Source organism: Ascaphus truei, chromosome 5 (assembly GCF_040206685.1).
Source record: "Ascaphus truei isolate aAscTru1 chromosome 5, aAscTru1.hap1, whole genome shotgun sequence".
Taxonomy (NCBI): domain Eukaryota; kingdom Metazoa; phylum Chordata; class Amphibia; order Anura; family Ascaphidae; genus Ascaphus; species Ascaphus truei.
Genome location: NC_134487.1, coordinates 55807295 through 55820402, shown reverse-complemented (window position 1 = coordinate 55820402; position 13108 = coordinate 55807295). Strand labels below are relative to the sequence as shown.

General features: G+C 48.2%; 1 protein-coding gene across 1 annotated transcript in view; it reads right to left on the bottom strand.

Moving 5' to 3' along the window:
- MOV10L1 (Mov10 like RNA helicase 1) overlaps positions 1–13108 on the bottom strand; it is a 120672-nt gene that overhangs the window by 24275 nt on the left and 83289 nt on the right. The window contains exons 21-23 of the mRNA XM_075599833.1: positions 6911–7084; positions 5660–5809; positions 4305–4412 (exon numbers count right to left, since the gene is read on the bottom strand). Coding sequence (XP_075455948.1) covers positions 4305–4412; positions 5660–5809; positions 6911–7084 — 432 coding nt within the window. The remainder of the gene's footprint in view (positions 1–4304; positions 4413–5659; positions 5810–6910; positions 7085–13108) is intronic.

Below are 13108 nucleotides of genomic sequence, written 5' to 3'. Positions count from 1 at the left end.
ACTTCAGGTATCATTCGGTATCCCCAATGACTCTCAGACTCGGGAAGAGTCTCCAGCGAAAAGTATCTGTCGTTTTCGTGCCGACTGGGGTACTTGATCAGCACGGTCACATGCCTCACTCCCCCTGGTGGAATCTCCAATAACCCTCGCTCTTGATTAAAGATTTCGCCATACTCTTCTTCATATGCCACTCTATAGCATTCTTCCCGTAGGCCAGGGGCTATTTTCAGGGATGACAATGGTAGCTCGCCGGCTTCCAGCAGGAATGAGCGAATCACCGACCTCACAATATCTGCATTCGTGCCCAATATGATGGGGGCATTGGGATGTTCTCGAGCCTCCGGGCAGACCAAGGCTTCCACCAGCATGGGATGTGACTTGTTAGTGTTCAACTGCAAGATATCCAGCTTACCCGCCACTATTCCGTCTATGGGGTAATCATCTTTACTCAGTCCCCACAACTTCATCTTTTCGGCTGACTGCAAAGGAAGATGGCTGAGGTGCTGGTCGTAGAATGGACGGTAGATGATGGTCACTTGTGACCCAGTGTCCAGAAGTGCTGAAGAGTAGATCCCCTCCACGACGACTCTTATTACAGCGGTGGGCCCTACTCGGCAGTAAGCATCTGGTTGGGGCGTCTCCTCTATTGGAGGCCTCCCCGACTCTTCGGCAACATCCTCGGGTACGGTTGATAAGGACGAGATTGCCTTCCGCACGGTTACGGTGTAGGTCTGGGCCTTAGTGGGTCACTTGGGGTGCGAACAGCTCCTTGCAACATGGCCCTTCTCGCCACAGTTGAAGCAACGGAAGTCTGGGCGGGGACCCGGACTGTCAGGTGACCTAGGAGCGGACCCAGGCACCTCCGGGGTGGCCGTATCCTTACCGCTCTTGCTTCCCTTTGCTTTGGGCACTGTTGCTTCCTTGGTCTCCTCCTTGCGAGGGTCTTTGGCCTTCTTGGGCGTATGCAACCTAGTATAGGCCTCATGACTCTTCACCTCATCCAGTAGGTCTTCTAGAGTAGGGGGGGTCCCCCTTCCGTAGCGCGCATCTGATCATTACTACGATATGGTGAGTGGGTATGGCCCCCCGCAGGAATTGAGTGCGCCTATACTCATTCACTTCTGAGGCCTTAATGACTTGGCGGGAACGTAGATCCCACAAGAGCAATTGGATCCGTTGTATGAACTCTGATAGGTCTTCCCCCTCTTTCTGGCGGAGATTGTAATACTTAGTCCATAACTCACTCACATCATCTTCCTTACCGTATACCCGGGTAAGAGACTCCATCATCTGGTGTGCGGTAACCTCAGTATGCTGATCTTTATACATCTTGATGGTAGTGGACGCAGGCGGGCGCAGGCACTCCATGTTTCGTTGTCTTTTCACCTCATCAGGACAGGTCCACTCTTCCAGTACCTGTGAAGCATATTCCTTCCAAACATTCAAACGCCTCTTCACCGGTGGGGGTAGGTTTTACCCCTGAAAAGAGTTTTAACTTGCGGTATGGCTGAGAGGAAGGGGATTCGTGCTTGGGCCCACCCAGTTGTTGGATGGCCTGGGCTAGTAATTGGATTTCTCCCATTCTACTGGGGCTGAGGTTGGGACTGGAGCTCCGTCTGCTGGAGCGACAATTAGCACAGGATAATACACGGGCCTCATCCCCGCATATACTTTCGGGTGGGGACAGGGACATGCACATACTAGTCTCTAGCAAGTCTTTAATGGGGCTACAGGGTTCGGGTTTTATCGGCATTTCAGGATATATAACAGGACACCCTGAGCTGAGGGCCCCGTGGAACCGCAAGTTGGATGGGCCTTGCTCTGGCGACAATTCACATCCCCCAGTGATTAATACGGTGCACCATGACCCGTCTGGGTCGGAGCGGCGACCCAAGATTCTGGCATCTTCTAAGCCTGGATACTGCATTAGGATTAAACATAGTTCATAGGATGAGGCATTGGCGGGAACTTGTCCTACAGCAAGGGTTTGTGAGGGCGGGACTTGCCTTTTTACCGCCCACACCTCTTGGCGGGAAGGTAACGTGTAACCTAACGACATTTTCACTGAGTTCGGGCACCCCAGGTCTGACCTCTCAGCAGCGCCTCCAAATGTAGCCCTCCTACCCCCCACCCTAAGTGAGATCTAAGTGGGCAGGTGTATCTGACTACGGACCAGGGTGGTGCTGTACCTGGTTTGTAACTAGGAGAGCCGAGCTTCCGCCACGGGGAACCTGGGGCAATACACTACTATGGATAACTACTTACAATGGGTGCAGCGCCTCCACCTGCGATGGCTCCCACCAGAGGGGGAAGTAGTTCCTCACAGGACATTCAATAACCACGTACAACGGAATTGATAATGATTAATACCTTTACTACCGGCATAGCATGAATACATCAACAACACATAGGCGTCACGGCGGACGCTACCGCTAACTTGCACCACGGCGGGTGCCCACACTTTAGGCGCCACGGCGGACGCTACCACCTCCCCAGAGTGATCCCACCCCGTGTCCAGTGCACCAACCCAATGTCTCGCACACCCAGAACCTGTACCAATATGTGTGTGTGACTGCGCAGTCACTATGTCTGTTGATAGGCCATGTTGGTGCACATGAGGGTGTAGGTTACCTGCCCGGGCTCCAGCCACGGGTGTCGCTATATCACTGGGGTTGAATCCGCCGGGATATCCTCCTACGCGTGGGGTGAATTCCAGCGCGGATAATATCACCGTACAGCTCCGCACCGTCTCTACCTTAGTTAGGGTCTGTCTGCTGCCAGCAGGCCGCAGTCACGCTAGCTGGGCCTCCGTGGAGATAGTCCAGCTCCCTCTTAGCAATCCGAGCAATGGCCGTGATACACTCCTAGCAAATATATAATGGGGCAGGGTCCCTAACCTAGGGCCTGTCCCTACAATACTCAGCTGGGATGACTCAGGGCTATCTGGGGCCTAGGGGACTTGCTGGCCTAGTGCAGAGAGTCGCAGACCCCTGCACCCTACCTCCTTCCCCTAGCAGCTCCAGTCACCAACGGCTTTTCTCTGTCTGCTTTGTGCTGCCAGACTCACAGCTCTGCATCAGACTACCGCAACAATGTTGCAGACCTCCAGGTGCCTCTTACTGACAGAGGCAGCACAGCAACAGGAACTCACTCTAACAACTAACAACGCGCGCTCGCATACCAGAAGGAGGGGGTGAGTGCGCAAGGGGGGAACCTGACTACATATATAAAATTGTTATTTTATTTTGCATAAACAAAACATGGAACCTGGTTCAAGGCTCCAACGTCAGAGACCATGTAATTGCCCGAAGGTTGTGACTTGTGAGTCAAGAATCCCCTTTAAGTGAATTTATATCACGGGTTTTATAGATAAAATATTTTTTATATAAAATTGTTATTTTATTTTGCATAAACAAAACATGGAACCTGATTCAAGGCTCCAACGTCAGAGACCATGTAATTGCCCGAAGGTTAGTTTAGTTCCTTTACTCGGTGTACTGAAGTATTAGCAGGAGGCTTATTGCGTTTACAAAAACAGTTCCAGCTGGAGAGGCATTTATTGCATTGCAGGAGTTCAAAAAAACAAAAAAAAAAGGGCTTACATTCTTGCCTTTAATCTTAAAGCTGCAGTTCAGGCCGTCGGTTTAAATTTCCCCCCCCCCCCCCCCCATTCAATATGTGCATCAGTACAATCTATACACTGACAAGTGATTAGCTAAATTGCTGATCGATCCGTTCTCCTGTAATCAATCGCTGAAATTCGGCTGGGGGGTTCACTAAATGCACCTTGGGTAATCTTCTGCTGCACTGACAGCCAAAGTTCTGTGAGGAAGATCATGTGACCAGGCAGGTACTAGATTCAATTGGTTTAATGCTAAAGGGGGCAGGGCTCAAAAAGGTGATGCTGTTTCAAAAGGGGAAGATGATGTGACTTGTTAAACATTTGCTATAGGGACAAATGTCTGTTACATTAGAATACATTAAAATGTCTTTAAAATTGTTTATTTTTTATATGCTACAAGTATTTTCTTGTAGTACAGAAATTATTTATTTAAAAAAACCACACATGTACTGTAGGATATTGCTTGAACTGCAGCTTTAAGGAAATAATTTGATTTGTACACTTTACCTTTTGCTAGAAGAGAACAGAAGGACTTTGTGTATAATATATCTATCCATACATACGAAATGTGCATAAAATGAACTCCTGCTTTGAAACATTACATATAATTTCCAGTGAAATGTAATTAGTGGTGATTAAACTAAGAAGCTTCAATATACCAATAAAATGTACACTTACATACCATTGAAATAATGATAACCAAGAATTCTTGACCCTGGAATTCTTCAACAGATCCCACTTTTATGTCCGAAAGGTCAACAGTTCGCAGGAGAGTTCGGATTTTTTCTCCCTGAATAAATACATTTTTTAATAGCAAACTTCTTTTATTCTAAAATGACACTGCAAGACATAGCAAAAAACAAAGAACAAACCAAGCGTAGCACATGCTCTATTTTCAACAAGTAATTCTTGTGAATGCAATGATTCTGCATTGGAAACCAAAATGGGGTGTCATTTATGGTGCAGGAAAACTAAAGGGAACAAACTGGAAATTAGGATTAGAAGTTTGTTTATATAATATATATACATATATATATATATATATATATATATATATATATAAAAACTATCATTAAAACAAAACAAAAAACACTGACAATATGGAGTTCAGATCTTAACAGTATACAATAGATTTTTGGTTGACTATTTGGGATGATCACGCTTGTACCACATATCTGCATTACTGGGAGATAAAGTATGGGAACATGACATTTTATCTACAACCAAACAAAGACGTGCGGAGCGCATTTGGTTTTCACCTCAAAGTCAGATTTTGTAGTCCCTTCTCTGGTATTTGTCGTCTTTCCATATGAAACAAAATGGCGTCTAATATATACTTTGTGTAGTAAACATGTAATCAAAATCCATTGCTATTTTCATGTAATCCTAGGAATCAAATTCCCCTTGTGAATAGTAAATGGGCAGAAGCTATGTTAATGGAAACTTCATGGAAACATTTTTACAATGTGCTACAGATGCATAAAACATAAGTAATATGACCATCATTTGCTTTACATTAAACTGCTTTATAACATTTTAAAATGTAATTGGCAGGATACTTGCCTTCCACTATCAAGGGAATACAATCCCTTTAAACAAATACTATATTCCTTTATTCCAGAAAAACACTTATTGGCATTTCCTGCCTCCCCGATTCTTAATAATTCTCTTCAATCTGTTCTACATCCTGCAGCAGGAATCGTTGCACAACTAGGCCCCACTCCGTTTCATCTCTAACCTGCTACTAAACCTCTAAATGTACCCGTTCTTCCAGTATAAGCCTGCCTCTTATCTACAACTCTGCCCATTTGATGGTATTATTCACTGCAGCATCCAACCTCTGGAACTCCCTACTAACTATGCACCAGGAAGTCACTCTCGCTGCAGATCATGCCACTCTGATTAAATAAATGATGTAATGCATCAGACCCGAGATAAAAAATGAAGGTAGATGGATTTTGCATTTACACGCTCTGAATTTCCCACACCCCCTTAGTTCAAGGAGTCTACAACACAAGGAGCAGAACAGTTCAATACCTGTTTTCTATAAGGTGTAATCACGCCAATGTCTTTAGCAGATACCGATGTTGTGACATGTTTAGCAAGAATGCAGCAGTATCGCATGGCCTGAACTGCTTCTGAGGGATTGAACCACGATGGGTTGCTTCCTTCACGCATTTCAGTTCCCTAAGGAGGAAAAAAAAGAGTTAATAAAGTTAATTAAAATAACAATTATTCTGTGCATTTTCTAGCAATACAGATCATATTTAGAAAAACATCACTTTAAAGCAATTGGTTTACAAGAGCTGCAATTTTATTTCCATCCTTTTCTGTCTCTTTTGCCAGCATGTCTTCCTCCTGTTGGTGTGCCTGAATTCTCAGTTCTAGGACTTCTCCTCTACACACACTAATCACTTGGTGATCTGATCAACTGTTGGCTTCAGGTATCCCCTCTACTCCGATGCATGTCCCTCAAACGGACACCTGCAGTCCAACCCAGAGTATCCGATTGCCTTTCAACTAGATCCTCGTATCTGGGCTTTGGTCACCTCAAACCGAGTACCTGATTTTCTCCTTAGCCTAGTTCAGTATCTCCATTCTCCATCACATTACCCAGAACACCTATCACCAAAGCGGGTGCTCTATATTGGACTCCTCCCTCTCCCCTTCATGCTCTGGATAAACCTCGTCACTTATTCGACTAACATTACTAAAATGTGTCCTTTTCTCTGTAAATCTACTGCTAAAATTCTCATGCATACCTTATTCTCTAACTACTGTAACCCAACAGGTCTCCCTGCTTCACAACGTTTTCCTTTGCAGTCTATCCAAGATGCTTTTTGCTAGAATAATTGGCCTCCTTTATTCTCTCTCCTGGCTTCCCATTCAATTACATTTCACTGAGTTTTCCTCCCGTTCAAGGCTCTACACGTCTGCACCTCACTACATATCAGCTTTTAATTCTCGCTACACCCTTACCCGTCTCCTGCACTCTTCTTATAAGGGCCTCGTCTGCACCCCTCCAACCTCTACTGATCTATTGCCTAAAACATTCCTTCCTCCCCATCACCATCACAGCTTCCACCTGTGGAAATCCCTCCTACTCAGTATACACAAAGCACCTTCTCTTGCATCAAATCTAATCTGAACACTTCTTGAAATATAATTCTCTGTATTCTATGGTTTATTTTGTGAAGCACCGTGTACACACACACACCTATATAAAAATACATACATATGTATATTTCTCATGAGGACATCATATAAAACATTGAAGGTGTAACCTACCCTCACACCATGGAAAACCAAAGGGAACCCTTTCTGGGGTAGTTTGTCCCATCTTAATAGCTTGTTTACTACAGCTGGGTCTGCACAGACTCCTAACTCTTTGTGGTAGAACAGCTTGGAAGGGAGATGAAGCAATGCAGCATGTGACCGGTAGTTGTTCATAAGCTTTGTGATCTGTCAGGGGAAGAGAGAGGAGAGGAAAAAAAAAAACCTCACACTGTTAAGGGTTCAGTCTCTAAAGTAAGAATTTGTAGTCAGTGAGCCTGAAAAGCAGCAGCAGAAGCATATAATTATAGAAGCGAGCCAATGTGGCTTAATAAATGATGCCACTCTTGTTCAGTTTATACAAGGCCACAACTCTTTGCACCATTTGTAGTTGGCAGCCTAAGAAAATGACATCCCACTTTTGTCTCATGTTAAAGTGTTAAAGAGCAAAGAATCATAGTTGCAAATGATGGCTGTCTAATCCAGGGGTGCGCAAAATGGGGGGGAGGGGGGGCATGGCACTTAGAGAGGCCCGCGCTCTACCCCACAACATTTCATTTAAATGCCGGGGGAAGGCACAAGGCTTCTGTATTTTCCTTTACCTGCTCTACGGCAACTTCTGGCGACGCTGCGGGGTCACATGACATTGTGATGTGAGAAACGCTGGAGAAAAGGTCATGGGGGCAGCAGGGGTTTAACCAATATTCTCTTTTCTTCTAGTCTAGTAGACACCTGTGATATCGCAGCTCTTCGCACATGGTGGGACAGAAGACTTTTGACGGAGGAGGAGTGGCCATGAAAATCTGTCACCCTTCCCCCGTTTTGTGTAATACCAAGCAATGAGCAAAATAAAACAAAAACAATTGCCTCCCTCTATGCATACAGATACAGCCAGACTTACTGTCCCCACCGTCACGGCTGAAAAACCAAACAGCCGCGGAGCTGGGGAGTGTCTGCCGCGGTCGCACAGTGGTGGTCCACGCTTCCGGATTGCACCCCCCACAGCACTAACCTATCTGGGCTGTGGTTGCGGGACTGCTCGTAGCCGCGGACACGCAAACCTTAAGCTTTGCTACATCTGTATAATGAAAAATGTATCCAACAGGTGGCAAAAATGAGAACATGTGCTTCCGCTGCTGAACTAGAGGAAAAGAGAATATTGGTAGGAAGAGTCTTCCCAGGTTGGTGCCCTACATTTTTCCACCGTAGATGCATCGCTCGCTCTGCCCATGATGAGGCCAAGGACATCAAGGAATGAGCTTCAACAGAAATAGAGGATTCCATTCCTGTGGTTTGTGGTCATCTGTGCACCAGACATTTAAATACTTTCCGATTGAGAGACCATTCTCGGGGAGCCATGGTCCTTCGGCTGAGGAAAATCAGCTATTATTATTTTCATTTATTTGTACGGTGCCAACATTTTCCGCAGTGGGAGGACGGACAATACCATTGTATCTTATAATATAGAATGAAGGGAGTGGAGATACAAGGAATAGTGTGTGCAAGTTCCTTACCATGGGTTTGGCTATCAACATCAGGAGAGTGTTGGATAAGTCTCCTTGAAAAAGTGTGTTTGTAAGGAATTTGATTGTGTGTTATAGAGCATTCCAGAGTTACAGTAGGGTGCAGCACGGGAAAACTTTGAGGTGAGAGGAAGTAATAAGGGAGGTGGAGAGATGTACATCAAGAACACAATGTAGACTGCATGTGGGAGTATAATTGGAAATGAGCAGTGTGCTCACCAGCAAAGCTATACATAAGTGTCTTGAATGTGACTCTGCAGGTAGCCAATATAGTGAGCCGCATAATGGTGCAGCAGCAGAAGAGCAGTTAGTGAGGTAAAGGAGCCTGGCAGCAGCATTTAGAATGGACTGGAGAGGAGAGAGATGGCAGAGGGGAGACCAACTGGAAGTAATCCAGTTGTAAGAAAAAAGAGAAGGCGGGGAGGAGGGCAAAGAAAAGGGGAGGGTAACTTTGGGTATCATCTGCATAGAGGGGACCATGAAAAAACAGCGGGAGTCAGGGGCTGGCACAACTCGCCCAAATATCAAGTGACACACACAGTATACAAATCATGCACACAAACCTCATATACACACACCAACAAAACACATCCCAAATAAACCCCCTATACACATATACACACACACACACATTATATATATATATATATATATATATATATATATATATATATACATACACACACACACACACACACACACACACACATACAGTGTTCGACAAATCACCCAAAAATCTACTCGCCCCTAACCCCGCCCCCAGTCCCGCCCCCAACCCCACTTTAAAATAAAACACATTTAATAAATTCCTAGTCAGAACATTCATTTTTGACATAAATGTATTTATTGTATTACATTATACTACAATTAGTCGTGTGTGTGTGTAAATGCCGGATCTTACCTGATCCGCAGTCCCTTAATGTCCAGGTACCCTCATTCCCGCAATGTTATACATTGGAGGGGAGGTGTTCCCTACCTGTCTTCTGGGTTAGGGGGGGTTCCGATGTCTTCCGTGTGAAGCTTGAGTCAGATCTGGAAGAAAGCAGTATAGGTTATTTCGGTGTAGTATAGGGCAGTTAAGATATATAGGGTAAGTAAGATATTCAGTTCCAGAGTGTGAGACAGACAAAGAGAGAGGGTGAGAGAGAGAGAGAGAGGGGGTGAGAGAGAGAGGGAGAGGGTGTGAGAGAGAGAGAGGGTGTGAGAGAGGGAGAGGGGGAGAGAGGGGGTGAGAGAGAGAGTGAGAGAGAGAGAGGGGGCGAGAGAGAGGGGGCGAGAGATAGAGGGCTTGATTGGGTGGGGTGACAGGGTGATTGGGTGGGGTGACGGGGTGGGTTGTGATGGGGGTGACGGGGTGATGGGTGATTGGGATGATGGGAGGGTGATTGGGGTGGTGATGTGACACTTCTGGTATCCTACACACACACACACTCTCCCATGCACACACACACACACACACTCTCTCCCTCTCTCCCCCCTACACACCTTGGGATCGCTGTGGTCTCCCCCGGAGAGCGCCATATCCCACGGAGAGAGGGAGAAGAGGCGGGGGGCAGACTGGGTGTCGCCCTCTGCGGCTGTCGCTGCGGGTCACCGCCGGGACATGGGGGCGGCGGCAGCAGCCTCAGCTCAGTGGCCGGGAGAGATTGGGGTGAGGGGGGGGGGGGGATCACGGAGGCCGGGAGAGTTTGGGGTGAGGGGGGGTCACGGAGGCCGGGAGAGATTGGTGTGAGGGAGGGGGTGGCGGATGGCCCGATGCGAGGGGGTGCGGATGGCCCGATGCGAGGGGGGGGCGGATGGCCCGATGCGAGGGGGGGGACAGATGGCCCTGCAGGGGCCTGAGGTAGACAGGCGTGGAAGGGGCTGGCTGCCGGAAGGGGGAGGAGTGTAAGCGCTGAGGAGGGAAAGTTGCTGAGAGGCGGGGGAGGAGCGAAGGCACTGCTCAGAGAGCCGGAGGCGGGGTAATCTCACCCAACAACATGAACCCGCCTCCGGCTTTTTTTTTTCCTCCAGCGCGAGCGCGGGAAAAAAGCAAAGGGCAGGGAGGGACAGGGGGGCAAAGGGCAGGGAGGGGCAGGGGGGGCAAAGGGCAGGGAGGGGCAGGGGGGGCAAAGGGCAGGGAGGGCAAAGGGCAGGGAGGGGCAGGGGGGGCAAAGGGCAGGGAGGGGCAGGGGGGGGCAAAGGGCAGGGAGGGGCGGGGGGGCAGGGAGGGGCGGGGGGGGGCAAAGGGCAGGGAGGGGGCAAAGAAAGGGGTGGGGGGGCAAAGGGGTGGGGGGGGGCAAAGAGAGGGGTGGGGGGGGCAAAGAGAGGGGTGGGGGGGGCAAAGAGAGGGGTGGGGGGGCAAAGAGAGGGGTGGGGGGGGAAAAGCTGTTCCACGTTGAGCATGTTGTGATTTGTGCAGTAAACTGATTTCGTGTGTGCATGATTGCTGATAGTGGGGAGTGGTCTTTTTGTGATGGGCCGCGGCGGCATGCGGAGTGGCGAGAGGGGGTTGGGGGTGTGAGCGGCTGCTCGGTCTGGCCCGCGGCGGCATGCAGAGTGGCGAGGGGGGGTGTTAGCGTAGTGTTTGAGGTCCGGCGTTGGCGGTGTAGGGTAAGTGTGCTGATCGGGGGTGTTGTTGGGGGGGGGGGGGGGAAGATCTTGCTTGTTTTCGAGGACACGCGGCGGGGTAAGAGCGCAGCAAAGGGGCCATAGTGGTGATAGGGGGTGGTTCAGCGCCGGCAAGGGCGGAGGGTGGGTGGTCAAGGGCGGCTAGCCGTTGAGGAGGGCCAATGGGTGATAGTGGTGGGGGGGGGAGTGTTGTACTTACTTTTGGTGTCCTGGTGAGCGTCTCGTCAGCGTCTCTAGGGTTGAGCGGGCGTGTGTGTGTGTGTGTCTCTCTCTCCTTTGGCCCGTCACTCCGCCCCAGGCCAATGAGAGGTGTGCGGGGGCGGGCGGGCCAAGGGACCAATGAGATTTCCCCTAGGGACACAGGACATCCAGACAGGCATACAGTGCTTTCACAAATATAGTATATAAGATACACACACACACACACACACACACACACACAAATGAAACCCCAAAAGGCACATTACGTTATCCCCCACACCCATTATACAATACAGCAGCCACGCACCAGACATGCATTAAAGTAACACATAACACCCACCAGTCACAGACAAAGACAATACTGTACATATAGTGTACTCTTACTTGGATCAGAGTAGCAGGAAGGTCTTGTGCAGAGCGTCCTCTGAGGATCAGAATGTGTAGCAGCCGGCAAGTTACATGGGCCTTGTATGGTAGGGGCTGGAGAGTCCTGTCTGTACCTCCTCCCTGCTACCGGCCCAGAATGCTACAATCTGACTGGCACAGGGAACAACTGCCCCCAGGTCTATTCCACCCCTGGTGGGAGTAAAGAGGAGGATGTGCCAGCAATGGTGTGGCGGGGGAAGGGAGAACCAGGGTTATAATAAAGGTCAAGCCCACTTGGTTACCCCTGACCCGTGTTTTGGGGTCCTAGAGTGTCAGCTCTTGGGCCCGGGCATTGTGTATGCATTACTGTGACTCTGCAAAATATGAGACAATTGCCGTTTGTGTTTTACCGTTTCCAGAGGTGCTGGGATGCCCTGCTTCAGCACAGAGCAGGAAAAGGTAAAAATGGGACACAAGGGGTTAATGCATATCCCCACACTACAGCCAGGTATAAGACGGAGGTTGGTTTGATTAAAATAGGGTTCAGGGGGAAAACCATATAATGTATGGTAACAATGTTTTGAATAAGGGAAAAGAGAATGGGGGTTTTAACCATCCCCCAAGCTTGATATGATTGAAGGAATGTCCCAATGCTCTAATTTGTTGTATGCAAACGATTAGGAGAGAGACATGTAGACTGTTATGATTTTATTAATAGTACCATGGGTGTAAATGCATAAACGGGCATGGCCCTTGTGTAGGTTACAGTTATGTGAGGTGGGGGGATTTACATGACAGGCAGGGGACAGGGTACATTAAAAGATTCACCCTGCTAGTTTATGGCCCACCATTCCGAAGGTCTGGCTTTTAAGGGACCATGGGGAGAGGCCCTCCAGGATGTATACAAAAAGTTAGAGCTTCAAAGGGGATTCTTGACCAGAACCAGATATGCTGTCACTAAGCACAGTGGGTTTGGCCAGGCATGCTATGCGGGGGGACGTGGGCGAAGCTTGTTGTCCGGTTACCAGGACTACTGGCAATCCTGCAATAGGGCAGAATTTGGCCCCCAAGCCAAGATTGGTTCCCCATTACCCAGATAGGGTTTTGAAGGTCTTATAAGCTTGTACAGGCCATGGGGAAGTTGTTCTCTGCTGTAACATCAAGAAGGAGGGGGTGGGGGTGAGGAGCAGTTTTATCACCATCACAGATTTGAACCCCGCTCAAGATGCATCAGTTCTAAGAGAAACATCTAAGAGTTTCATCAGTTGCATCTTGTGTGATTCGCCTGAGATTCAGTCCCATTGGAGAAGTTCCACCTCTTGAGTAAATCGTCTAAATTTCTCAGAGGATAAGTGACCGGAATTCCACAGCAAGAGGCCACAGGAATGAAAAGTGGCCTGGAATATTTTGCTGTGTGTTTGCAATTAGGAAAGATTAGTTTTGTTATCCCAGTTTTCAAAGTAAGTGTGTCTTTTTACTGTATTTTTGTGTAACATAGTTGTGTCCGTTCATT